The sequence below is a fragment of the Moschus berezovskii genome, chromosome 18 (genome assembly GCF_049115385.1).
Source record: "Moschus berezovskii isolate FMDL1 chromosome 18, NW_MosBer_1.0, whole genome shotgun sequence".
In the NCBI taxonomy this organism is placed as follows: Eukaryota; Metazoa; Chordata; class Mammalia; order Artiodactyla; family Moschidae; genus Moschus; species Moschus berezovskii.
The window spans coordinates 70,145,754-70,172,095 of record NC_142477.1 but is presented as its reverse complement, the minus strand read 5'-3'; the positions used below and the strand labels follow the sequence as shown (position 1 = coordinate 70,172,095).

At 40.1% G+C, this 26,342-nt stretch overlaps 1 protein-coding gene across 8 annotated transcripts in view; it reads right to left on the bottom strand.

Annotated features, from left to right (window-relative positions):
- Positions 1-26,342, bottom strand: part of ARHGEF28 (Rho guanine nucleotide exchange factor 28) — a 347,353-nt gene that overhangs the window by 94,087 nt on the left and 226,924 nt on the right. For all 8 annotated transcript variants that reach the window (XM_055421868.2, XM_055421861.2, XM_055421867.2 and 5 more), the window contains 5 exons: positions 18,932-19,053; positions 14,292-14,569; positions 9,726-9,933; positions 6,461-6,572; positions 1,629-1,671 (listed from right to left, as the gene is read on the bottom strand). In XM_055421868.2, the coding sequence (XP_055277843.2) occupies positions 1,629-1,671; positions 6,461-6,572; positions 9,726-9,933; positions 14,292-14,569; positions 18,932-19,053 (763 nt within the window). The remainder of the gene's footprint in view (positions 1-1,628; positions 1,672-6,460; positions 6,573-9,725; positions 9,934-14,291; positions 14,570-18,931; positions 19,054-26,342) is intronic.

Below are 26,342 nucleotides of genomic sequence, written 5' to 3'. Positions count from 1 at the left end.
CATCCAAGCTAACACTTTTTGTTGTTGTTGTTCAAGCTCTTTTACTTTAATTTTTAAATTCTAAATTCATTTATTTTTTAATTGAAGGATAATTGCTTTACAGAACTGTGTTGGTCTCTGCCAGAGATCAGCATGAATCGGCCATAGGTACACATGTGTCCCCTCCCTCTTGAACCTCCCTCCCAGCTCCCTTCCCATCCCGCCCCTCTAGGTTGTTAACAGAACTCTGATCTGAGTTCCCTGAGTCACACAGCAGGTTCCCATTGGTTATCTATTTTACATATGATTATGTAAGTTTCCATGCTACTCTCTCCAGACATCACACCTTCTCTTTCCTCCCTGCTGCCCCATGTCCCTGAGTCTGTTCTCTGTCTGTGTCTCCATTCAAGCTAACACGTTTTATAAGTCAGTACTTAACTGATTCTGACATTGGCTCTCTCAGTCTTAAATTCCTCTCCTGATGGAAAATATTTTTGATTAAAAAAAAAAATCTTTACAATCAGTCCATTACTTCTTCAACTGTTAAAAAGATGGCAAGGAGAAGACCACTAATCAAAATGATGACCAGGATGATGAACAAACTCCAGAAGCAGTCAGTAAATGCATTTAAATAAGTAATAAATGTAAATTGTCTAAAATGGTGCCAGGCACATAAAAACACCCAACAACAGTTATTGCTCTCCTCTGTCATCATCATCACTGTCCTGATGCCATCCTCATCAGCCTATTCTTAAACGGCATTCTAAGTCTGTTTCTGGTTCAAAATTTCTATTCTGGTTTCCAAAAATTAGAAAGGAACAAAAGGAGATTTCTTTTTTTCTTCATACTTACAATCCAAGATGTAACACAAAATAGTCCACTCTGATCTATATAGTAAAAGACCTAAGAGTTTGAGCATTAATAGCACCCAAATTAAAACTATTTTCTTCCTTCTCACATGGTCTCTCAAAGTCAAACATTTGTGCCATGACTGACATAACAAGGCTATTTCACAGTGTGACTCTTGAACAGTTAGTTTCTCAAGACCCACAGAACACAGCGGTCCAGTCTGCTGGCTCATCGGCTGCCCCAGGTTAACTCCAAGGACAGTTTTACCTTCTAGAGGGAAGAGCAGCTTAGGGCGTACAGCTTTCAAATCTACATATTAATTAGGAAGCTGATAATGTTCAAAGCGTTTTCTGCATCATTTATTGTTTCAGACTTAACGCTTGTAAACAAGACTCCATGACAACAGACAGCAGGGATGTTGGGCATTTTCTATAACCGGCACCGGGGGCCTGTTATCACACAGTAGTCTCCCTGTTGTGGCGGACAGACCTGGTGAGAACCTGATGCCTTTCTAAAGCAGGTGGTCTCACACTGCTCCCCACTGTCCTGTGCATGGAAGTGTTTGGCTCTGAAATAACCCCAGCCTACTCTGTCCCCAGTCCTGAGCTCTGCTCATCCAGGGACTGAAAGGAGCAGCTGGCACGCATACACCCATACAGATCACAAAAGGAGCAAAGCCTCAAGCAGGCTCTTTATGCAAAACCTCTCACAAACTACTGAACAGGTATCAAAAACGATGGCTTAACATTGCCAAAGATGGATCCAACAGTGCCTCAGGAAATCTGAAAGAGTTGAAATACCTTTTTTCTCTTGGTGGCTCCGGCAAGCTGTAAGCTCTTTGCTCTATAAGACACAGAACAATAAAATGAAAACAAAGGCAGACGAACGGGCAGTCATGTGTTAGTCTGAAATGCACACAGTGTATTCAACTCTAGGCTATCATTACACATACCACCAGTTAGCAAATAACAAGAAAACACATTATTTTGTATAATTAGGGCACTGCTCCAGAAATCTTTATCACTTTCCCTAATTCGTAGAAAATGGAGAGGAGGCCAAAACATGGCCACGTTTAATGATTTTATGAACCAAGTTAGCATCAGCATGGGGCAGCAAACATTTTCAGAAGGGTGGAAAACCAGTTCTATCGTTCTCAGTATCTCTCACTAGGCCTTCATCCCCTATTCTTTTAACTTTTTATTTTATATTGGAACACACCAATTAACAATGTTGTGATAGTTCAGGTAGACAGCAAAGGGACTCAGCCATACATATACATATCCATTCTCCCCCAAATTTCCCTCCTATCCCTTCATTCCTTATTCTTACCACTCGTTTCCCAACATAATGTAGAATCAATAAATATCTTAGTGGCTTTTTCACAAAGCTTAAAAGAAAAGACTTGAAAGCCAGCCTAAGGGAAAGTCCATTTTAATGTACCTGTAATGCCTTCACAGAGCAGTCAGTATGGCAAAGGGAGAGTCCCTCCCCCACCAGGCTTGGGGGCGGGAGAGTAGAAAGGGGAGACTCTTGCAAGCAGCTTAGCAGCACCTGGTTTCCCCAGCTGGAGTATCTACTACAGGGATGGAGCAGAGACACTGGTGTACACAGTGAGAGAGACTGAAGGAGGGGACGGCCACTGTGCAGCACAATCCCCACGGCAGGGACAGGCCCTTTACTCTCACAGCCCAGGAGAGAGAAGAGGCACAGCTACGTTGCAAAGGGAAACAGGCCAGATGGACATGGAGGAAAACTAAGAAATACATGTCCTCTGAAATGTGGAATTTCAATGCTGAACCCAAGACTATCTTGCAGGTAGTAGAAAACTCACTGTGAAGAATCTGAAGACTTTTATTTTCTTCCCATTAAATATTCTGCAAATTAAGTTATGGGCAGAAAGCATTATTCTTATTGTACACAGACAGAGGTGTCAGCAGAATAAGCCATACAGCCAAAATAATCAAGCGAATAAAGTGACAGAATCAGACTCAGGCAGCTGGACAAAGTCTAACAGGATTCCACCCATCAGAGCACAATATGTTCAAAAGTACATTCACTTCACTCCTCAAGTTCTTAAATGTAGAGTACTTTTGTCTGTCTTAGTGAAGCTATCATTGTCATTTCAACATTGAGAATATTCCTTTTTATCTAAACGCATGAACTACCAGAGGGAATTATAGTGAATTTTGTTTCATATATTAAGCATTAAATAATAAAGTTGCTACCATTGTACTCTGGACTCAAAAATACAGAAGCAAAAAAAAAAAAAAGCATGAGAAATTATCATAAGTAACCCTTTGGAAATGATACGGAAGACAGAACATTATAAATAAGAATAAAAAAGACTGAAAGACCATCCTATCTTTGTATATCTATATTATAGCTCATGTATAGGAGTTTTCCACTGAGGAAAAGGAAACTTGGACTCTACTCAAATAGAAAAAAATTTAGAGCTACTCAAAACTCATTGATCGAGGATTTGTAAGAACACAAATGTCAATTTACGTCTGATTAAACAAAGATCATGGCCTCTGGTCCCATCACTTCATGGGAAATAGATAGGGAAACAGTGGAAACAGTGTCAGACTTTATTTTTGGGGGCTCCAAAATCACTGCAGATGCTGACTGCAGCCATGAAATTAACAGACGCTTACTTCTTGGAAGGAAAGTTATGACCAACCTAGATAGTATATTAAAAAGCAGAGACATTACTTTGCCAACCAAGGTCCATCTAGTCAAGGCTATGGTTTTTCCAGTGGTCATGTATGGATGTGAGAGTTGGGCTGTGAAGAAAGCTGATCGCCAAAGAATTGATGCTTTTGAACTGTGGTGTTGGAGAAGACTCTTGAGAGTCCCTTGGACTGCAAGGAGATCCAACCAGTCCATTCTAAAGGAGATCAATCCTGGGTGTTCATTGGAGGGACTGATGCTAAAGCTGAAACTCCAATACTTTGGCCACCTTATGCGAAGAGTTGACTCACTGGAAAAGACTCTGATGCTAGGAAGGATTGGGGGCGGGAGGAGAAGGGGACAACAGAGAATGAGATGGCTGGATGGCATCACCGACTCGATGGACATGAGTTTGGGTAAACTCCGGGAGTTGGTGATGGACAGGGAGGCCTGGCGTGCTGTGATTCATGGGGTCGCAAAGAGTAGGACACGACTGAGCGACTGAACTGAACTGAACTGAACTGAAGCAGATTGAACAAGGAAACATTACAACACATCTTTGAAGCAGTCAAGCTTCACACATGTGTTGTGATCATACACACACACACACAGTTAAAATTATTTCTTTTTCCTTATGAGTTAATTTACTCTTCGCAGTCCTGTGCTTTTGACTGACCTAAATGTTATCAACCCAAATGTTTGCTACCATAGAAGAATATCCATTGGAATCTTTGTACATTTAGTGTGTAACCTCAACCTAAATTGCCTGTTTATAATTCTTACCTCTGGAGAGTATCAAACTTCATTCAACTGCCCTATTTTTAAATATACTGTCTAAAGGCAAGCTTTTATTCACAGAAAAAAAACAGGGAATTAATTTCAGTTTCTTATTCTTTCTAATTCAAATGCAAAGATTTAAGGAATGTATGTAAAGCAAAAATACCCTTCCTTATTCATTGAAGAATTCATAAATCAGGGCTCTTTCCCTTACAAACTTCAATTTTTCTCTCAGTCATCTGAGATTTCAAACATCATAACTGTCAGAATTTAACAATCAGAGATACTAGAGACAAAAAGGCAAAGGTACCATTTTGCACACTGCACAGATAATTTAAGTGTTTTCCAAATAGTTACAGCACAAAGTTAATTCGTCATCTCTAAGCCTCTCAGTGAAAAGGTATCAAAGCTTCCATTAAAAGGAATCCCAACCTAAGCTAAAGTAAGGGGGACCTGGAGATCCTAGACAGACTTATGGTACTAAAAAAAAGTCCAGGGCAGATTCAATCCTACTTCTACTCCTGTCCCCTCAAGGTAGTTGCATCCTTGCTTTTTCTTAGTCCTTTCTCTCCATCTTTTCATTCTAAAAATCAAAACTGACATTTGTATCAGTGTTTTCTCTTCTTCCAAAAAGACATCCCAGGAAGAAAAAGGAAAAAAAAAATGCCTTGCAGCACTTGTTTTGTATTTTATGCATTTTGTCTGGTATATTCATTCAGCAAATATTGATTGAACATCTCCATTCTTGAGTCATTGTTTTAGAATGGCAGGTCCAAGCACAAAGATTATGCTTTCAATATTGCTCCACATAGCATAAAAATGCAAAATAATGGCAATGTAACAAAGCAAGAATAAGAAAAATGGAAAGAAAAAAGAAGGAGTAAGATAAGTTCTGTTTTAAATATTCTAAATATTGAGAATACTTAAGCCCATCTCTTGCTTTCTGAGTCCTCTAAGACTCTTAAGGATAATAGACCAAAAAAAGGCATTATCTGATATACTGACAAAAAGTTTGTAATAATACTATACACTACAGACTTACATTAATACTTCCAAGTAACACCTTTAAATGTAATTATCACATAATACACTATGGACAGAAAGTATTAAATAATCACATTCCAGAATTAAGCTAACAATTGGGGTGGTAGCTAAGAGGGACTACAAGGGCAGCTCTGAGTTGCCCACAACTATTCTACTTACTGATCTGAACTCACTTTTGAAAATTCATCAAGCTACATGCTTATAACATGCACTTCTTTCTGTAGGTATCAGTTCAGTCGCTCAGTCATGGCTGACTTTTTGCAACTCCAAAGACTGCAGCACACCAGGCCTCCCTGTCCATCACCAACTCCCAGAGCTTGCTCAAACTCATGTCCATTGAGTAGGTGATGCCATCCAACCATCTCACCCTCTGTCGTCCCCTTCTCCTCCCACCTTCAATCTTTCCTAGCATCAGGGTCTTTTCCAATGACTCAGTTCTTCGCATCAGGTGGCCAAAGTATTGGAGTTTCAGCTTCAGAATCAGTCCTACCATTGAATATTAAGGACTGATTTCCTTTAGGATTGACTGGTTGGATCTCCTTGCAGTCCAAGGGACTCTCAAGAGTCTTCTCCAACACCACAGTTCAAAAGCATCAGTTCTCTGTAGGTATACTGTATTTTAATTAAAATTTGATTGTATAAAAATTTATCTATAATTGTTTACATGGGCCACAAAAAATACTGTTTGAGATATACCTATTTGTGTTTCAAGTATGTTCTGTTATTTTAACTTGCTAAAGTTCCTTATTAAATAAAGAAATGAAGATAATCCATTTTGCAATGCTTTGCCTCTGGGGAATTGGGTTATTTCAGCACTAATTTACTTAAATAAAATTCTCTAAAGTCCTCACAATAAGGAACCTAGAATAAATTCAGTTTACACTGCCCTTGAGGAAAACATTTTATTAAAAAAATAAGGCAGCAGAGAGGTGTGTACATATTTGTGATTTCATCAAAATAAAATTTATGCTTTATGTGATATCCAGTGAGTTGAGGGTTTTGCTAAGTTTAGAAAACTCAATACTGAAAATGAAATTTAGAATACTTGCCTGCTCCTCTTATATGTTTTATGTACTTTTACTAACTGAAAATCCACTCTGGAAAAGAATGCTTTCATAGCCAAATGGTAAATAATGCTTACCTTCAACTGAATTACACACTGTAAAATCACGGATCAATCGAGTTTTTCCTAAAGAAATTTTGGGTGATGAGCAGGAATACGAACGTGAACGGATTCCAGAAAACAATGATTCCTAAAAGAAATCATAACAAAGCTCTTTAAAAAATTCTATAGAAGATTTGAAAGTATGCATTCATCATCAACGTTACTAAATCAGGACCTTTACAAAACGATTCAATTTGAATATTTCTGATGTAATCTTATTAATGATTTGTTTCTGTTTGTCTCTCACTCACAACTCTAAAAAATGCTATTGTTTTTTGAAAGTTTTAGTAAACTTGAGCTCCGGGAATAGTTCCTATATACTTTATACAAGTATATATGATATACTTAGGATACAAGTATGACATTCCAACCATGTTGGTTAAACGTGAAAAATTAAGTCACATGATTTTCTCTGAATATTCAACAAGTCTGACTTTTTTTACCTGAGTTGTCATTTATTTTTATAATTTTAAACTGTAGCATTTCAGCAAAATTCAATTATTAGAAGGTAGAGAAACAGTCCAGAGAAGGGAATGGCACCCCACTCCAGTACTCTTGCCTGGAAAATCCCACGGATGGAGGAACCTGGTGGGCTGCAGTCCATGGGGTCGCTAAGAGTTGGACATGACTGAGCGACTTCACTTTCCCTTTTCACTTTCATGCATTGGAGAAGGAAATGGCAACCCACACCAGTGTTCTTCCCAGGGATGGGGGAGCCTGGTGGGCTGCCGTCTATGGGGTCACACAGAGTCAGACACGACTGAAGCAACTTAGCAGCAGCAGCAGCAGTGAAACAGTCACCTAAAATTATGTTTGTAAAAGTTCCTAATGGCTATTTCCTGAGGGCTTCCCTGGTAGCCCATATGGCAAAGAATCTGCCTACAGTGCAGGAAACCAGCGTTTGATCCGTGGGTTGGGAAGATCCCCTAGAGAAGAGAATGGCTACCCACTCCAGTATTCTTGCCTGGAGAATTCCACAGACAGAGGAGCCTGGTGGGCTACAGTCCATGAGATCACAGAGTCGGACATGACTGAGTGACTACATACAAAGGCTATTTGTAATATTAGCCGCAGCCTCCAAAAAAGAATGCATCAGAGCATTACACAAATCCTTCTAGTCTTTGCTCATCTTTGGTTTGAATTATCACTGGTTTATATAGTTTAACTTTATCCCCTTTAAATGACCTGCTGTTTTCTTCCTGTTTGCCCAACCACCTATTATTTCTATCATTATATTGGCAACATATGTGAAATTGCACAAAGGCAAGATAATAAAAACATGTTTCTGTTACACGTTCTAGAAATCGTACGTGAATGTGCAACAGAATGTCACTAAAGCCATTTACAGCACCCAAACCCATCCCAACAGAGGCCCTGTGGACTCAGGACTGATGCCCACCTCCCATTAACTACTAAGACACCACTTAAGGTTAGAGGGAAAAGAAAGTGCTGCAAAATGTGTTACTGAAATTAAGCAATCAGCAACAGCCCTTTAGAAGCACTATTTTCTTTTGTTCTCCGTAAGTAAAAGCACATGGTTGCCTTAGGCTAGTGGTTTAGTTGAAGACCCTGGAGGGAAGTTGAAAGTAGAAGCCTGACCTTGCTTTGAACGGCCTTGAGCCGTGGCTCCATGACTTTCTTATTGGGAAAGACCCAGTGGGCCTGGAGGTCCAAACGGCCAACCTCAGTTGTCCCCTAACAGTGAGGTGGCCGCAAAGGGCCCTAGCCAAGTGCCATCCTCTGCACTGAGGTCATGCATGGTAATCATTTTTCTTAACAATAGGAATTTGAAAATTATCCATAATTCCTTGGCAAAAAGTTATACAGGGTAATCACAAAGGCAAGGCAAGCCATAATTTACAGGACAGATTCTTCTTAAAAGTGAACAGTATAGAACTATTTCACAGAGAATTACTTTTCCTTCTAAGTAATGATGAGTTTTTCACAGTTTCATTCAAATTACAAGTCTGAGAAATAGCTACATGAATAACCATATCTAATTCTTATTATCCAGAAATATCACATGATCTTTAGTTTCAGAAGATGATGACAGCTCTACAGACCTCAGAGCCAAGGGTAGAGGATTCAAGTTCTAGGGTCAGAAGGGCTAGATTTGAGTTCTGACTCTATCACCAAGGGCTTCCCTGGTGGCTCAGAGGGTAAAGCGTCTGCCTGCAATGCAGTAGACCCGGGTTCGATTCCTGGGTCAGGAAGATCCCCTGGAGAAGGAAGTGGTAACCCACTCCAGTACCCTTCCCTGGAAAATCCCATGGATGGAGAAGTCTGGTAGGTTACAGTCCATGGGGTCGCAAACAGTCGGAAACGACTGAGCAACCTCACTTCACTTCTACCACCAAGCTTTGGGCAATGTGGACATCTAATCTCTGCAGAACTTTAACAGATCAAAAATTAAAAATACCACGTTATATCCTAGGTGAGTTATGAAAGAATTATGTGTTTTGTACATACATGAAGCATGTTTTGCATATTGTAGAGCATACTATAAAAATAAAACATAATCATAACCACCATATGTTTGAGATAAGAGATGTTCAAGCACAGCACATGTTGTTTTATAATGTCTTACTCAGACACGTTGCATTTACAGTAGTAAACTCAATTTAAAAAGAAAACAAGTGGACAACAGAAATAAAAAAGAAAACATAGGTCCAAACAGAAGAGGGCTTCCCTCTAAGACTGGAAGAGTTTAGTCATTTCAAGAAACCATAACGAAATGAAACTCCAATGTGAAAAAAGACACAAAAGCTGACTCCTGTGGAAAAACTAGCAGAGTCTATGGTATTCCAGATGAGTTCATGCAGCTCAACCTTGGCACCTCTGCCTTGGCAACATTATTTAGCTCATCATCAGCACCAAGTAAAATTCTATGTGTGTAAAATGAGCCTGATCATTTAAACTCACTTCATACTACCAGCCCTTCTCCCACTGCTTAAGGGATGATGGCAGAAAACACTGTATAAAAAGGTAACATTTTCCAAAAACATGAAAGATGATCTGCATTGGTGGGGATTCATGAAAACAAATCAGCCATTGTACGCAAGGACTATACACATTAGAATGTGAGAGAGTAAAAAGACAGACTCATGAAGTTCATGGGTCTTCAATTAAAAAAAGGTCCACACATGTTACCATAAACATAATTTGTCTTTCAGAGATGAGCAGATTTAGACAACATACTTTCCAGGCTTTTAATAAACCAAATGAACACTAATAAGAATACCTTCAGCTGCAGGCTACTTGACAAAGAAAATGATTCCGTCCTGGAGATATTAAAATCTGGCTCAGTGTTGGTCTCAAAAGAGTCCAATTCATCCCCGCTAGTAATGCCGGTTCTCAAGGAACTCTGACACACTGGAGTGTAGCAATTGTGCAACTGCTCCGAATGGCCCTCTCCTTCACTGTCAGCATCCAGGGCATCAAGGCTGGAACTGCAGCAAAAAGCAAATAAACAACTAAGTCATCAAGTAAGACAGCCATGGCTCTCTATCTCCCTGAACTGATTCTCTATTGGTGTCAGCTATAAGGGGCTCTCATTCACTACCTAACAAAGTTCATACTTAAGTGATTTCTATCATTTTTTCCTCTCCCCTCATCCTGAATAGATCTTCTTAAACAAGATTTTATGTTTCCCCAAATGAACATTTCAACCTAGCAAAAGTCATTTCAAATTAGTACTATCTTCATTATTTCTGTTTTGTAAATATAATTATTGGGCTTCCCTGGTGGCTCAGATGGTAAAGAATCTGCCTGCAATGCAGGAGATCTGGGTGTGAATATTACAAGGCCCAAATAGTTACCCTTCAAATACTAAAAACACAGACAAAACAGAGCCACTGAGCTGTTTAGTGAAGAGGGGCAGGCTCTGGGGCAATTTACACGTGAAAAATGCAGCACGGCTTTCTTTCCCTCGCCCCTGGACACGTCAGGAGGGTGGAGGACACTAAGGCAGGAGAGATGTGAAGGTCTCGCTCCAGAGCTGGTGGCAAGAAATGGGGCAGCCACGAGTCAAGTGAGCTCCAAATATGTCCTGTTCAACTACCAATTTCAGAGGTTAAAAAAAATGATTCCTATGAAAACTCCACTTCAGAAGCAGGTGGTGATGCTGCTAACCTACTGTTTTTCTTTCATTTAACTTTGATAACCATAAAACTAAAAGGCAAGAATTTGACCTTGCACCTTTCCAGCTCCTTCCATTCCATCTACATTTTAAACCACTCAAGCTTTGAGGCTGAGAACTTCCATAGGCATGTTAATATATAATGCATTTTTAAAATGTAGTTTTCCTTTGGCTGTTATATTTCTGGAGCTAAAATTTTAATAACAACACAATGAATCATCTTGATTTTGAAATAGAACCAGAAACAGACTTCAAATTTGGTTATTCACCCTGTTTATTTAACTTATATGCAGAGTACATCATGAGGAACGCTGGGCTGGAAGAAGCACAAGCTGGAATCAAGATTGCCGGGAGAAATATCAATAACCTCAGATATGCAGATGATACCACCACTATGGCAGAAAGTGAAGAGGAACTAAAAAGCCTCTTATTAAAGTGAAAGAGGAGAGTGAAAAAATTGGCTTGAAGTTCAACATTCAGAAAACTAAGATCATGGCATCTGGTCCCATCACTTCATGGGAAATAGATGGGGAAACAGTGGAAACACTGTCAGATTTTTTTTTGGAGGGGGGGCTCCAAAATCACTCGGATGCTGAGTGCAGCCATGAAATTAAAAGACGCTTACTCCTTGGAAGGAAAGTTATGACCAACCTAGATAGCATATTAAAAAGCAGAGACATTACTTTGCCAACCAAGGTCCGTCTAGTCAAGGCTATGGTTTTTCCACTGGTCATGTATGGATGTGAGAGTTGGACTGTGAAGAAAGCTGATCGCCGAAGAATTGATGCTTTTGAACTGTGGTGTTGGAGATGACTCTTGAGAGTCCCTTGGACTGCAAGGAGATCCAACCAGTCCATTCTAAAGGAGATCAATCCTGGGTGTTCATTGGAAGGACTGATGCTAAAACTGAAGCTCCAGTACTTTGGCCATCTCATGCGAACAGCTGACTCACTGAAAAAGACTCTGATGCTGGGAGGGATTGGGGACAGGAGGAGAAGGGGATGACAGAGAATGAGATGGCTGGATGGCATCACCGACTCGATGGAGGTGAGTTTGAGTGAACTACAGTAGTTGGTGATGGACAGGGAGGCCTGGCGTGCTGTGATTCATGGGGTCGCAAAGAGTAGGACACGACTGAGGGACTGAAATGAACTGAACTGAACCATAAAATTAAAAGGCAAGAATTTGACCTTGTACCTTTCCAGGTCCTTCCATTCCATCTACATTTTAAACCACTCAAACTTTGAGGCTGAGAACTTCCATAGGCATGTTAATATATAATACATTTTAAAAATGTAGTTTTTCTTTGGCTGTTATACTTCTGGAGCTAAACTTTTAATAACAACACAATAAATCACCTTGATTTTGAAATAGAGAGAAACAGAAACAGACTTCAAATTTGGTTATTTTCCTTGTCTCTTGTGTCAAAGCAGAGCCCAAAATGTCCCATCAGTTTAATTTGCAGCCATGACCACACATGCATCTTTAAAACTATAATTCACACAATAAAAATCTAGAGATCTTTTATTACCTATCCACGAGACAACACTCTTGGTACCAATACCTGTTAAAGGTTTCTAACCTTGAGCTGTTGTTTATCAGCGCAACCCAGTGATCAGCACCCAGTGATTGCGGCTTACCCTTCCTTTCACTCCTTTTTGATCAATTAAGTCTCTGTCGAATATTCATTCAGGTACATATTTATATATACTCCTATGTGTGTTCATTTTATTGTCATTTTGATTCATTATCTTACGTGAAAAACTGGGCATATAATCAGAAGTCAACTCGATGGACATGAGTTTGAGTGAACTCCAGGAGTTGGTGATGGACAGGGAGGCCTGGCGTGCTGTGATTCGTGGGGTTGCAAAGAGTCGGTCACGACTGAGTGAATGAACGGAACTGAAGGCTCAACTTGAAACAAACATTGCCTACACCATTGTTTTATTCCTTCCCTACAGTGCCCACTCAATGTAACAGTTATCTTAAATTTGGGCATTTTTATCGTCTTCATTCTCATTTGTCACTCTCATGAAGAATCCTCTTCATTCTCGCTACCTAAGGAAAGTAATGCGTACTTAGTCGCTCAGTGGTCTCCAACTCTGCAACCCTATGGATTATAACCCGCCAGGTTCCTCTCCAGGGGATCTTTCCAACCCAGGCCTCGAACCCAGGTCTCCCACATTGCAGGAGGATTCTTTACCATCTGAGCCACCAGGGAAGCCCTAGGATAAAATGAAATCAGTAGAAATGGGCCTATTCCCTAAAGAAAATAGACTAAAGCATGAATGGATAAGAAGCGAATACAAAGCGATACAAAGATACAGGGTCTCACACACATGCACACACACACATACATAAATATGCACAATCATATCATATACAATAAAACTATTGTTCTAGGGACATTTTTACATATACAAGAAATTATATGTAAGGTAACTATAAGTTGAGTTGAGTTCAGTCGCTCAGTCATGTCCGACTCTCCGCGACCCCATGAATCGCAGCACGCCAGGCCTCCCTGTCCATCACCAACTCCCGGAGTTCACTCAAACTCATGTCCACAGAGTCGGTGATGCCATCCAGCCATCTCATTCTCTGTCGTCCCCTTCTCCTCCTGCCCCCAACCTTTCCCAGCATCAGAGTCTTTTCCAGTGAGTCAACTCGTCGCATGAGCATAAAAATAAAACAAACACCTCAATTTGCTGCTCTTTGATGACCTAGATGGGTAGGACGGTGGGGAAGTGGAGGGAGGTCCAAGAGGGAGGGATGTGTGTACACATAACTGATTCAAGTTGTTGTACAGCAGAAACTAACAACATTGCAAAAACAATCATACACCAATAAAAAATTAACATAAACACCCATCAGCCCACTGAACTTGAAACAAACACTGGCCACACTGCTATTCTATCCTTTCCCTACGATGCCCACTCAATGCAACAAGTATCTTAAATTTGGGGATTTTTATCCTCTTCATTCTCATTTGTTTTTCCTATTGCTTAAGCACATTATACATACCCTACAGTGACAGATTGTTTTTGCATTTTATAAATGTGAGATCTAACTGAATATTTTGTGGCTCCTTTTTTTGTTTTACGTCATGTTTCTAAGTTGCACATGATTATGCAAGTAGATGTAGTCACAGTCAATTCATTTTTACCACCGTACAGTGTCCCATTATGTAACTATAGTGTAATTTATCTTTTCATCCCCTACTATTTGGGTTATTTCCTACTGCAATGAACAGTCTTACACATGTCTTTTAGGACACAGAAGTAACACTGCTGGGTCACAATATATACGCACATCCAACTTCACAAGAAAATGCCAAAGTTATTCTACAATTTTCACTCATATCAACTGTGTATAGGAGTTTCCATCATATGTATTTTCACTGAAACATGGTATTATTACACTTTATAAACTGTTTGCTTATCTAGTGAGTATTAAATAGTATCTCATGGTGGTTTTCCTCTATTATATTTTTGTCAGTTTTCTTTTGTATCTTACTTTCAAGCCATGAAATATAAGAACCTAAATGAAGGCAAATTTTGATGTAGAAATTAAAATGGTGGGGGCAATAACAATAAGAAAATAGAATTTTCCAAGTCCAGCGATAAAGTTCTCTGATTTTCTACATTTTCTCTCTAGAATGTAGTACTTTACCTTCTTTTCTTTAGACGACTTTGCTCCTTTTCAAATCCACGAAGACCAAAAGAAAGATTCAAATTGGAAGCATATGAACTAGATGATACGAAAGATGCTCGGGCTTCCGTGTGTGACATCACTTCTGTGTTCTTGTTTGGTGGGTATGTGCCAGCACTGGCTTCAGCAGGAAGGATGGGTTTGCTGCTCTCAGGCCCCAGAGAAGAACCCATAGATTCAAGACAGGTATTTGCAGGGATTCCCTCTATATTAATATAGTTAATGTCCAAATCACCAACCTGGTAGTTGAAAGAAAAATATTTGCTGAGCAAAAGCAGGAAAGATTGGCTGAGCAAACAATACAGTTTACACAATTTAAAGACCTTCCAACTTATTTTTGTTTTTTGGTTTTTTTGTTCTTGTTTTCTTGTTTTTCTTTATGTAAGCAAAAGAATTCTTACATGATATACTTTTGTTTACTTCCTGCTCTCCCACAATTCACAAAAGGAAGACGATCAAGTGTTTTATAAACTGTATTACGAAATCAGAAACTGACGATGATTTTAACATTTTACGAACCATTGACTCAAAATGAGGGGAAATGTTTTAAATACTTGAGATAAAAACTAAAGAGTAGGCATTTTAGCTTACAAAATTGTTTATAGGAACCTGGGAAACCAAGTTATTGGCAGTCACATAAATCTGAGTCTCCCAAACAAAAAGACCAAATAAAACTACATAAGATGTATGGGTTTAGCATAACTAGAAGACAGAAAATTCCCCAAACTTTAAATTATCTGTAAATACTAAACAAGAGCGTTCCAGAAAAAATCTATTTCTGCCTTGACTGTGTGGATCACAATAAACTGTGGAAAATTCTGAAAGAGATGGGAATACCAGACCACCTGACCTGCCTCTTGAGAAACCTGTATGCAGGTCAGGAAGCAACAGTTAGAAGTGGACATGGAACATCAGACTGGTTCCAAATAGGGAAAGGAGTACATCGAGGCTGTATATTGTCACCCTGCTTATTTAACTTCTATGCACAGTACATCATGAGGAACGCTGGGCTGGAAGAAGCACAAGCTGGAATCAAGATTGCCGGGAGAAATATCAATAACCTCAGATATGCAGATGACACCACCCTTATGGCAGAAAGTGAAGAGGAACTAAAAAGCCTCTTGATGAAAGTGAAAGAGGAGAGTGAAAAAGTTGGCTTGAAGCTCAACATTCAGAAAACTAAGATCATGGCATCTGATCCCATCACTTCATGGGAAATAGATGGAGAAACAGTGGAAGCAGTGTCAGACTTTATTTTTTTGGGCTCCAAAATCACTGTGGATGCTAACTGCAGCCATGAAATTAAAAGACACTTACTCCTTGGAAGGAAAGAGAGTTGGACTGTGAAGAAAGCTGATCGCTGAAGAATTGATGCTTTTGAACTGTGGTGTTGGAGAAGACTCTTGAGAGTCCCTTGGACTGCAAGGAGATCCATCCAGTCCATTCTAAAGGAGATCAGTCCTGGGTGTTCATTGGAAGGACTGATGTTGAAGCTGAAACTCCAATACTTTGGCCACCTTATGCGAAGAACTGACTCACTGGACAAGGCTCTGATGCTGGGAGGGATTGGGGGCGGGAGGAGACGGGGACAACAGAGAATGAGATGGCTGGATGGCATCACCAACTCGATGGACATGTTTGAGTGAACTCCAGGAGTTGGTGATGGACAGGGAGGCCTGGCGTGCTGTGATTCATGGGGTCGCAGAGAGTCGGACACGACTGTGCAGCTGAACTCAACTGCACTGAAGGGCAGGCTGGAAAAATCTGCATGGGAGGGAGTCAGCAGAGGGCCAAAGACTGATCTGAAATCTTCACCAGGAAGAGAAAGTACCACCTCCACTGGATGGTGTGAAAAAACAGTCCCAGTTGGGGACCTCCCTGGTGGTTCAGCGGTTATGACTCCGATGCAGGGGAACACAGGTTCGATCCCCAGTCAGGAAGCTAAGATCCCACATGCTGCTGCACAACTAAGCCCATGCCCTGCAACTACCGGAGCCCACGTCACAACTAGAGACTCTGTGCGCCACAATGGGAGATCTCACAAGTTCCAACCCAAGGCAGACCAATAATCTTTTTTTTTTTAAAGTCCCAGTGGATCAAAACACTTGCCCTAGGGAAGTACTGGTGATTTCAGGCGGTGGTCATCAAAAGGCATCACTTCTGAGTGAGAAAACAGTAAAAACAAAGGGAGCAGCACCAAAACCAACCTGGAACGAATCCTTCACAATTATCATAAAAGCCAGAGACTGAGTAACTGCCCCAGATTAAAGAAGACGGAAGAGACGCTGCTAAATGCAAGTCATGCCACTGAACTGTCTTCTGCTATAAAGAACACTACTGAGACGACTGGCTAAAATTGAATACTGTCTCTAAACAGCTAATAGCAGTGTGTCGATGACGATTTCCTGATTTTGGTAACTATATGGCTTAAGTAAGAGAACATCCATGCTTTTAGGAAAATACACCATGAAAGACTGAGAAGTAAAAGGGCATCATATTTTCAATTTACTCTCAAACAAGTTAATATTTGTATACATATCTCAAGCATTTACAAGCACACATACATATACAAATGCATACTCAGAATAATGAAGCAAAATATGGTAAAATTTAGATTTCTTTTTATTAAGAGTATGCAAGAGTTCTTTGTACTGAATTATACAGGCTTGAAATAATGTCCAAATAAAATTTTTTCAAAGTAGTTTATATCACATGAGCTTCCTCATCAGGTAGGTTGATAACCTTGAAAATTCATGGGAAACAGTACGTAAATAAGCTAGCAGTCTTTTTAGGTTTCCATGCCAGATTGAGAGAGATGAAGATTAGGTTAAGATTCTTTCCAAATATTGCTAGAAATCATTTTCAGTATGCAGAATTTGGACTCCTTATGTTGTCCTTGTTATTCAAATGGACATAGGAACAGTAAAACAAATTATGTAATTATACTACAAACCTCACTACACCAATATAAGAAACTTTGTGACTTGTAGCCAGATTCTGATTTTGGTTTCACTGCACAAATTCAGTGATCTTCTACTTCATTTCAGTTTATCGATCAGGCTGTTTGAGTTCTCTCTGGATGTACGCTTCACATTATTAAAGCAAAACTTCTCTCACTCAAAGTACTTCCAAATAGAAGTTATATCCTATCCTCATTTTTGGTTTAGAAGGTTTTCCATTTTTAATGTATCTTACAACATACAAAGACACAGTTTGCCCCCACAAATGTTGAGTCAAGTGCAGTTTTAGCTTCTGAAGGTAAATGGAAGTACTGCAATATTCAGTGAGGAAAAGAACGAAAAAATAATGACAAATGTATTTAAACACTGAGAAAACGTGGCAACAGAACAAAACCATTAAAATCGGAATGCTGCTAGAGCCTCGAAAGTCCAGTCACCTTGCATCTTAAAAGAACGACCCCAGAACTCCCACTTTGTCCTAAACTCTGTGTCTCATACTAGATTTCTATAACTAGGGCTGACTTCAGCTGCTTTACACCAAAAGAAATACACTCGTTATTGAGAGCTGATGTCCATTCTGATTTTTTGGTTTTTCTGTCATTTTGAATATCATTCCAATCTATGCCATTTATACTATGCATTTAATGTAACAATTTCTCATAACCAAAGGAAAGAGACATTCAACCAATGGGCAGAAATTAGCATCCACTAGACAGAAAAAAAAAGTTTTTATCAGAAAAAATATCTATAAGTAATAGATACAATAGGGTACAATATATGTATACTAACAGTATAGCATACAATATAGTTTTGTCCAAAAAGGACAAAATAGATCACTGTTCAATAAGTATATACATAATGCCTCTTATGTGGAGATCAAGCTTTATTAAAACTAGAAAATGAGGCAGAAATTATATGCTATCAAAATTACTCTTGAGAATCCCTTAAATCTCCCATAAATTAGGGCATGCAGAAATTTTCAGATCTATAACTATTCTTTAATTTTAAAAATATTAAAATGTGAGGATCACCAAGCTACAGGAAAGGACAAAGAATAAATTCCTAAGTAGATACACATCTAAGCCATCTGTCTCTACGAGTTTTAACTCACAAATCTCTATCAGGGAACGGGTGGAGAATTCTAAAGGGTTCTAGCCTCCCTGCAACATGACACCATTCTAATACTAGAGCTCTATATCCTAATCACACACTAATAGGTGTGTTGTGAGGATTAAGCAAGTAATTTACGTGACAGTCTCACATGGGGCTGGCATCAAGCTCTCGCTCATTAGTGTCTGCTGGATTTGAATACAAATATTACATAATCAGATCAGAAAAGAAACTGGCCTCCCAAACGTCATTTCCTGTTTTGGCCCCACGGGTAAGTTCCCACACACATTCTTCTCCTTGCCGGTGTCCTAAGACCCCTCCCATGGTGCTTCTTGGTGGAGGGTAAGGTATGCTGGGTTCTCAAGGAAGGACCTACATTAAGAGATCATATGATGAGACTCCACGGCAACATCACCTGGGCTGCTTTTAGGCTGGAATTTTCTGAGGATACAACAGTGCGCAATGGAATTCTGACCTGCGCACATTTTTAAAAGAGGACAGATCCCCCTAGCGACAGCACTCATACCTCACCTGATCTATCACCATGCAGTTAGCGTAGACTTCATCACCACCATTCAGCAGGTCAGAGAGCTGGCCAGCAGCAAGAAATGTTGGGGGGTGCTTGGATTTTTTGAGGGTATCAAAGGAACGATCTAGAGGAAAAATGAAAACAGGGCAAATAAATGGAATTTATTTTACAGTCGAGCTTTACCGCCTTAACCAAACCACAAGAAAAAAATCAAGAGGGCATTTTGCTGTCTTCACATAACAAGATCAACAATGCAAGCATTTTCTCTTCTACATCCAAACCCTCTGTTAGCTAAAACCTTTGTAAAGAATGAATCATTTCAGATAAAGAAATATGTGCCCATTTCAAGCACTATTTTTCCAACCATGAAAGATTTTTCTAAGAATCAATTGGGTTTTTGGTCTTCAATTCTTAACACTAAACTAAAACTCATTTCACTTTATAGCATGGAAGCATTAGTGATCATACTGGAAACCTCGGATTCCACTGAAGTAGTCAGATACCAGATCCTTTCCGAAAGGACCCTGGATAGGACACAGTCTAGCCTTTCATTGCCTGCTGAATATTTATAATCTCATACAGAGAGAGTTTTGTTTCTATATTTACTACAGAAATATTTTTGCTTGCTTCCCATGTTCTCAGGTTTGTTCCAGGCAGTCAAAGTTGCTCAAAGTTGAGTCCCAGAGAGTTGCGATGTTACTGTATTTGTGAGGAAGATAAAAAGAGTGAAAGTCGCTCAGTCGTGTCCGACTCTTTGCGACCCCATGGGCTATACAGTCCATGGAATTCTCCAGGCCAGAATACTGGAGCAGGTAGCCTTTCTGTTCTCCAGGGAAGGAGACCCAGGGATCAAACTGGGGTCTCCTGCATTTCAGGCGGATTCTTTGCCAACTGAGCTATGAGGGAAGCCCTATATGAGGAAGATAAAGTTGAAGATAATAAAACATTGTCAAGTCAGAATGCCTCATTTTTTGTGACTCTGGCTAACTTACTTGATCTCCAAATATATTTACAAAGTGTCCTCGTCCATAAAGAAGCAGATAATTGCCATGCTTTCTTCATAGTGTGGTTATAAGGATTAAATGAGTTCAGACATGAAAAGCACTTAACACATGCCTGGCACTTAGCAATTGCTCAATAAATATTGTCACTGTTACATTTGATGTTTTGTTATTATTAATGGTGATTTTACCATGTTCAGTGTGAGGTACAAGGTTATTAACACTAATCATAGTGTATTATACTAACAGTAGATTCTTAATACCTGTAAATGACTTTAATAAAGTAGATTGAAAGTTATAGCCATAGCAAATGTCATCCTCACTGACATTCAAGAAGGTTTCTTGAGTAGGTACAAAAGGATTAGTGTTGCCTCTGCTCCATCAGAAGTGGCCCTAATCCTACCACCTGTCTTATTTATGTCATGACTTAAAATCCAGGTAAGCCCATGGGAGTGAGTTGAGAAATGAAAAAACATTAATAACTGTTGCACTAATGTACCAGAAGTTTAAAAAAAAAAAAAACCTCTATTCTTCACGGAAAATCCTGGACAACAATATAAAATTCAAATCTAAATATGTATGAGCCACTTGGCCCTGGCCTCAGATTCTACATCTAAGTATACCTCTTCCCTACAGAACAGTGAAGTGAGATTTAATTAAGCTTCTTGAGGAAATATACAATGTAAAAGCAAAACTTCATGTCTACAGTGTCTTGCTTTATCAAATTATTTAAATAGCTGCAATATAACATACAAAGCCCATAAATACTTCTTAAGTATAATTTTTATGATCAATTACTATACTTTTTCATGCTAATTACCAAAAAAATAAAATAAAAGCATGTTCTAAAGGGTATAAATCAAGAATCTGACAAATCTCAATGTGTTCTGAAGAAAATACTTGCTCATTTATCACTTTCCAGAACGTTTGAAAAACAATCATAAATAACATGACCCTCTGAGCTGTAATTAATCCAACTTAATCACTCTACAATGGCTTAAGTACACAGACTATAAAATAGCTGGCTGGGGAGTCTGGTCATGCCCTTTTTTAAATATTTTGATCATAGCTAAATTAAGACTTCATTGATAACTAGACTATCTAAGAACTAACATTACACTCAACTAAACAGTTGCAAACAATTGATGGATTTTCTATCTTAAACACATAGAACCAAATGAAATATTACCCCAAACTGTCTGGCACCAGTGACTGCATTGCCATTTAGCCAATATCCAAGTTCTTAATTACCAAGAGAGCAAGTCCTATGTTCAAAATTGACCCTCACATCTCAAGGATGAACAGGACCAAGAACTACTTCCGTTTTCATATACACAGGTATAAAGTCACTTGGATTCAATGTTTCTTCCACAAACACATCTACCTGGCCCAATACAGCAGATCAGAATATATACAGAGGTGATACACAGCAGTAAAATAAAGATAAAAGAGCTACTTGGACCAAGCTGGTGTATAATTTGTTTTCCACATGATTAATTTGATCAGTATTTTAGAAAATGATGTAATTTGTTTACAAAGACAGATCTATAATCTCTTATCTGTGATTCTGAAATCTAGATATCTCTTAAAATCAAAACCTTCTTTCTTAAGTTAGGTTCAAAAACATATTTCGTGCCCGGAACTGAACCACACGGGGCCATGGAATTATCTTTATTTATCCCACTGTACATTCATACATTTTCTTACAGAAATACTGTAGCACTTGATGATGGCACCACCTCAGTGCCTCCTCTGCAAGTCCTATCATATAAAACAGCTCTCTGCCAATAAGACCTGAACATTTTGAATTCCAAAACAAACACAGAAGAGACCGTATATCTCTATACAATTAACCATAGCAGAGGTTGTTGTTCTTTAGTCACCAAGTCCTGTCTGTCTCTTTTGCGACCCCGTGGACTGTAGCCCGCCAGGCTCCTCTGTCCATGGGATTTCCCAGGCAAGAATGCTAGAGTGGGATGCCATTTCCTTTTCCAGGAGATCTTCCCAACTCAGGAATCAAACCCACATCTCCTGCATTGGCAGGAGGATTCTTTACCACTGAGCCACCAGGGAAGCCCTTAGCAGATATCAGACCAATATTCCCCATAATTTTGCCATTCCTCTATGAAATTCACCGTTTTGCCATGTCTGCATATCACCTACATTATTATATACTCTAGTTCTTGTTTTTAGATTAACTCATCATTTTCCTTTGAATAAAACTAATTTTCCTAGAAAAACCTTATCCTCACTATAAACAGAAAGCCAGTACTTCCTGTCAAAAGTGGAAAAGAATTACACATACTAAAATAAGGGAACACAGAACAACAAAACTACATTCTGACCAAACACAGTTGCCTATCAAAGCTGGGGATCTTCAGAGCCTACTCTGTCATAAAGGGAGATCCTGAAAGATTTGGGAGATGTTAAGGGGTAATGGTGCCAACTGACTTCCTCCTTGAATCAGACAGTTAAAAGAAAACGGAAAAGGAAATACCTGCCTTACTATGTGGCTCAGAGTCGCCTAGTGTTAGGCTGGGACACCGTATCAGAGATCGACAGTGGCCAGAGGATTCGCCCTACACTTTGGACAGCTGGCCTAGACCATGTCCTCACCCTGTCACTCAGGTAATGACAGTAAGCCTTGTTGAGGGAGGGCATGACTGTACAAAATCTTAAAATAGGAGCAAGAAGGGGAATCTGTCTCCTCTCTCCATCTGTCATCCAAAACCTGCCATGTAGAGTTTCTGAGTCACACACTGCAACTATTTATGAAACAGGCCCCCAAATCCTTTGCAGTATAACTCCCTGAAGCATCCATAGCCTCCACTTGCCAAGATACATCAAAAGATAACAGGACTAGAAATGAATACAGACTAATAACCCAAAGAGGACACAGCCTTACTAGACTCCCACTCTTCTATTAACTTCAACACCAGTCCCACCAATAAGGAGCTACAGACCAGCAGAATAAGATTTACTGTGGGAAGAAAAGAGTCTTACACAGTATCTTCAAATAAACATCAGTTACAGATATTCATATTAAAGTGATTAATGCGCTATTGCTAGTTTCAGTTCAAAGAAAAACCTACAATGCTTTCATTAAAAAAACCTTATCAAGATTTTCAAGATACATGATTTTATTACGTCCATATGTAACCACTTCAGTAGTGAATTAAGGGAAAAATTATTGTTCCCCCTGGGCGGGGGTGGGAAATGTCCTTCAGGTCTTTCTTCAATGAACATACAGAAATAATCTACAATAAAAAAAAATCAGCTCTTTGTCCTAAATGAATGCTGTTTTGTTTGCAAACAGTTTTGCTTAGCAAAAAAACTAACTGTAGAGTTTTGCTGACAGTATCAATTTTTAGTATTTGGTAAACTCATATTTCAGAGATGGTTTAAAAGTAACAAAACTCAATTCCCATCCAATAGCTGCCAATTTTAAATGAGTAAAGAGCAGCGCACTGCAGTCATTAAGAACAAGGGTCTTGGAATGCTTGGATTTAAAGTCCTACTCCACCATCTATTAGCTGTGTGACGCTGGGCAAGTTACTTAGCCTCTTCATACCTCCATCACCTGATCTGTAAAATAGGGATGATAATACATCTCTCTCATCGAATTGCTGTATGTATTAAATGGTTTAAAATTTAAGTGATTAGAACACAATCTGAAACTAAGGATTTTAACATGACACAAAGTAATGCTTGCTACTATTAGAGAAGTAAATGGGTTATATAGTTTTGATTCTCTCAGGTAGTTTTGCTTCTTAAAAAAAAACAATTTCAAAAATAAAAAAATTCAAAAAAAAAACAATTTCAACTTTGGTTATAACTTGACACATATAAAACCAATCCAAGGCAACTGGAATGCACAAAACATTCTGTTTACTACATGAAGAGCTCCTAAAATGTTTTAACTCTTATTTCCAGATTCAGCTCACGTTAAAAAAACTTTGCCAAGTTCATCCTGAACACAGTAACCAAAACAACAAACCCAACCTGCCCATAAAATTTACCTCCAACAATTTAAGGATGAGATCTTACGAAATGGGAGAGATTATAAGAGCAGGACGAACAAAGCATCAAGTCAGACAATCAGAGACAGCGTTTCTCAAGAACAAAGGGAAGACTTCAGAAACTACGATGTTCTAACATGATGAGGTGGACTCGGGCCAGGTTCTCCCTGCAGAATGCTGGAGGGTAAACAGTAACTCCAAGGGGATCTCCAGCTCTCCCTGCCCGCACCCCTGCCCTTTGTTCTCACTGCTCTGTAATGTGATCTGCGGGACGGCTCCCTGGAGCCTAAGTCTTCAACAGCACTTCCTCGCTATGCCAGAGGCTCTAGTGAGGTGACACACAGATACGGCTGGAAATACATTCACCTGGAGCAGGAAGGAGAATTGGTGCTAGTGAGGCCAGAAAGGCGGACACATTCCTCTTCTCTGACACTGAACCTGTCCCCGCTCTGGCAGGAAACAGTTAAGAGCACTGACCGGTCTACAGCCTCTGCAACCTGACTTCTAATGAAATCCAACTCTCCCTCAAGAAGCTAAGGGCCTAGCAGGAAGTAAGGCAGAGCGCGGCCTGTTTGCCTGGTTACGTAAGAGCCCCACACCCAGACATAAACAAACCTGACGGCGGCAGCTGCTGCAAACCTGCTGCTGGCCTGGTGTGGCCCACTCTGCGTACCAAGCCCCGACTGCTGAAGGCGGGCCAGGGCCTCTCAGTTCATCCCTCCTGTGCACTGTTTCTCGCTTTCGCTCACTCACTCATTCCGTTTTGTTTCAAACCTAGAAGCTTGTGAACACAGCAAAAGAGTTCATTGAGAATGACTCAAAAAAGCAGGCAGAGCTGACTTTTAAGGTCAGTTCCCAGCACTGCACCTAAGCCGTGCCCTGCCCGTTACAGAATCCGGAGGTCAGCTCTCCTTCTGTGACCTACAGCAGCCTGTGATACAGATGATTGCCTTTTTGCCCCTCTCTCTCTCTCTCCCCCTGCCTTTCCTTCTCAGTCTCCCCCATCTTCTAGATTTGGCAAGTTACAGGGCTCCAGGGCCAATCCTCAAACCTCTTTTCTTTCTCTCTGCACTCATTCTCCAGGTCATCTGACAGCACAGCATCACGTACCACGACAAGATGACAACTCCCAAATTTTCACCTCCAGCCCAGCTCTCTCCCCTGGATACAACTGTCTCCCTGGTATCGCCACTGAGTTGTACAGCAGCCATGTCAAACACAACAGCTGTGAAACACAACTCACCATTTTCCCTCCTACACCAGCTCCTCCCAGTAGATAGCGACTCTGGCACTGTTCTCTTTCACAACCTGTAGACCCAGAACCTGACCTTTCCTCATCACCCCACTACTTCCCAGGGCACCGCCACCCTCTTGTCAAGACTATTACAAGCTATCATCTCCTCGCTGGTCACCTTCCATCCGCTTCTCTGTCCTCCACCGCCTAGTCTTCACAGCAAAGGCAATGCACTTCTCTCACAGAGGAAATCAAATCATGCTCTGCCTCCGCAAAATTTTCCAGTGGTTTCCCACCTCATTCTGAGTTAGAGCCAAACTTTACCACAAGCTACAGAGTCTCACCAAACTGGCCTGGGGCCCCATTCCCATGCTGAGGGTGGGGAGGCTCCCACACACTCGAGCGATTCTTGGACACAAGCTGAGTGTCCCACAGCTCAACTCAGCTCTGACACTGCCTACCCGAAGACAGCATCAGATTCCAAAGGCTGAGGGTTCAATCCTACAAACTGCCACCCCCACAAATTTCAGACGCCAATTGCAAGCTCAAGTTGTTGCCTATACTTCTGATCAACTGGCTATAAATCCAAGGTTCCCACAATTTCTTCCCGGGGCTTGATCAATTTGCTAGAGTGACTCATGGCCCTCAAATACACATTTTACTTACCAGATCACCAGTTTATCATAAAAGGATATAACCCAGGAATAGTCAGAGGGAAGGGATATACAGGGCAAGATATAGGGAAGGGGTATGGAGCTTCTGTGCCCTCTCCTATCAGGCCAGTCACCCAGTACTTGCATGTCTTTACCAACCGGAAGCTCCCCAAACTGGGGCTTTGTGGAGGCTTCACTAAACAGACATGATTGATTAAATCTCTGGCCATTGTTGATTGAACTCAATCTTCAGCCCCCATTCTTAGATCCAGAGTCATCTCATCAACACAACAAAAGCACCTGTATCATTCTCAGCACTTGGAACCTTCTGAGGGTTTTAGCTGCTCTGTGACCCACTTCCCAAAGCAGCTAAAGACCAAATATTATTTATTATTCTAAACAAAATATCACAATTACATAATCTCCCCCTCCTCCAACCTCTCTGAAGCCTGCCACTTAGTGTACTATCCATGCTGGCCCTGCTGTTCTGTGCCTCAGGCCATTTT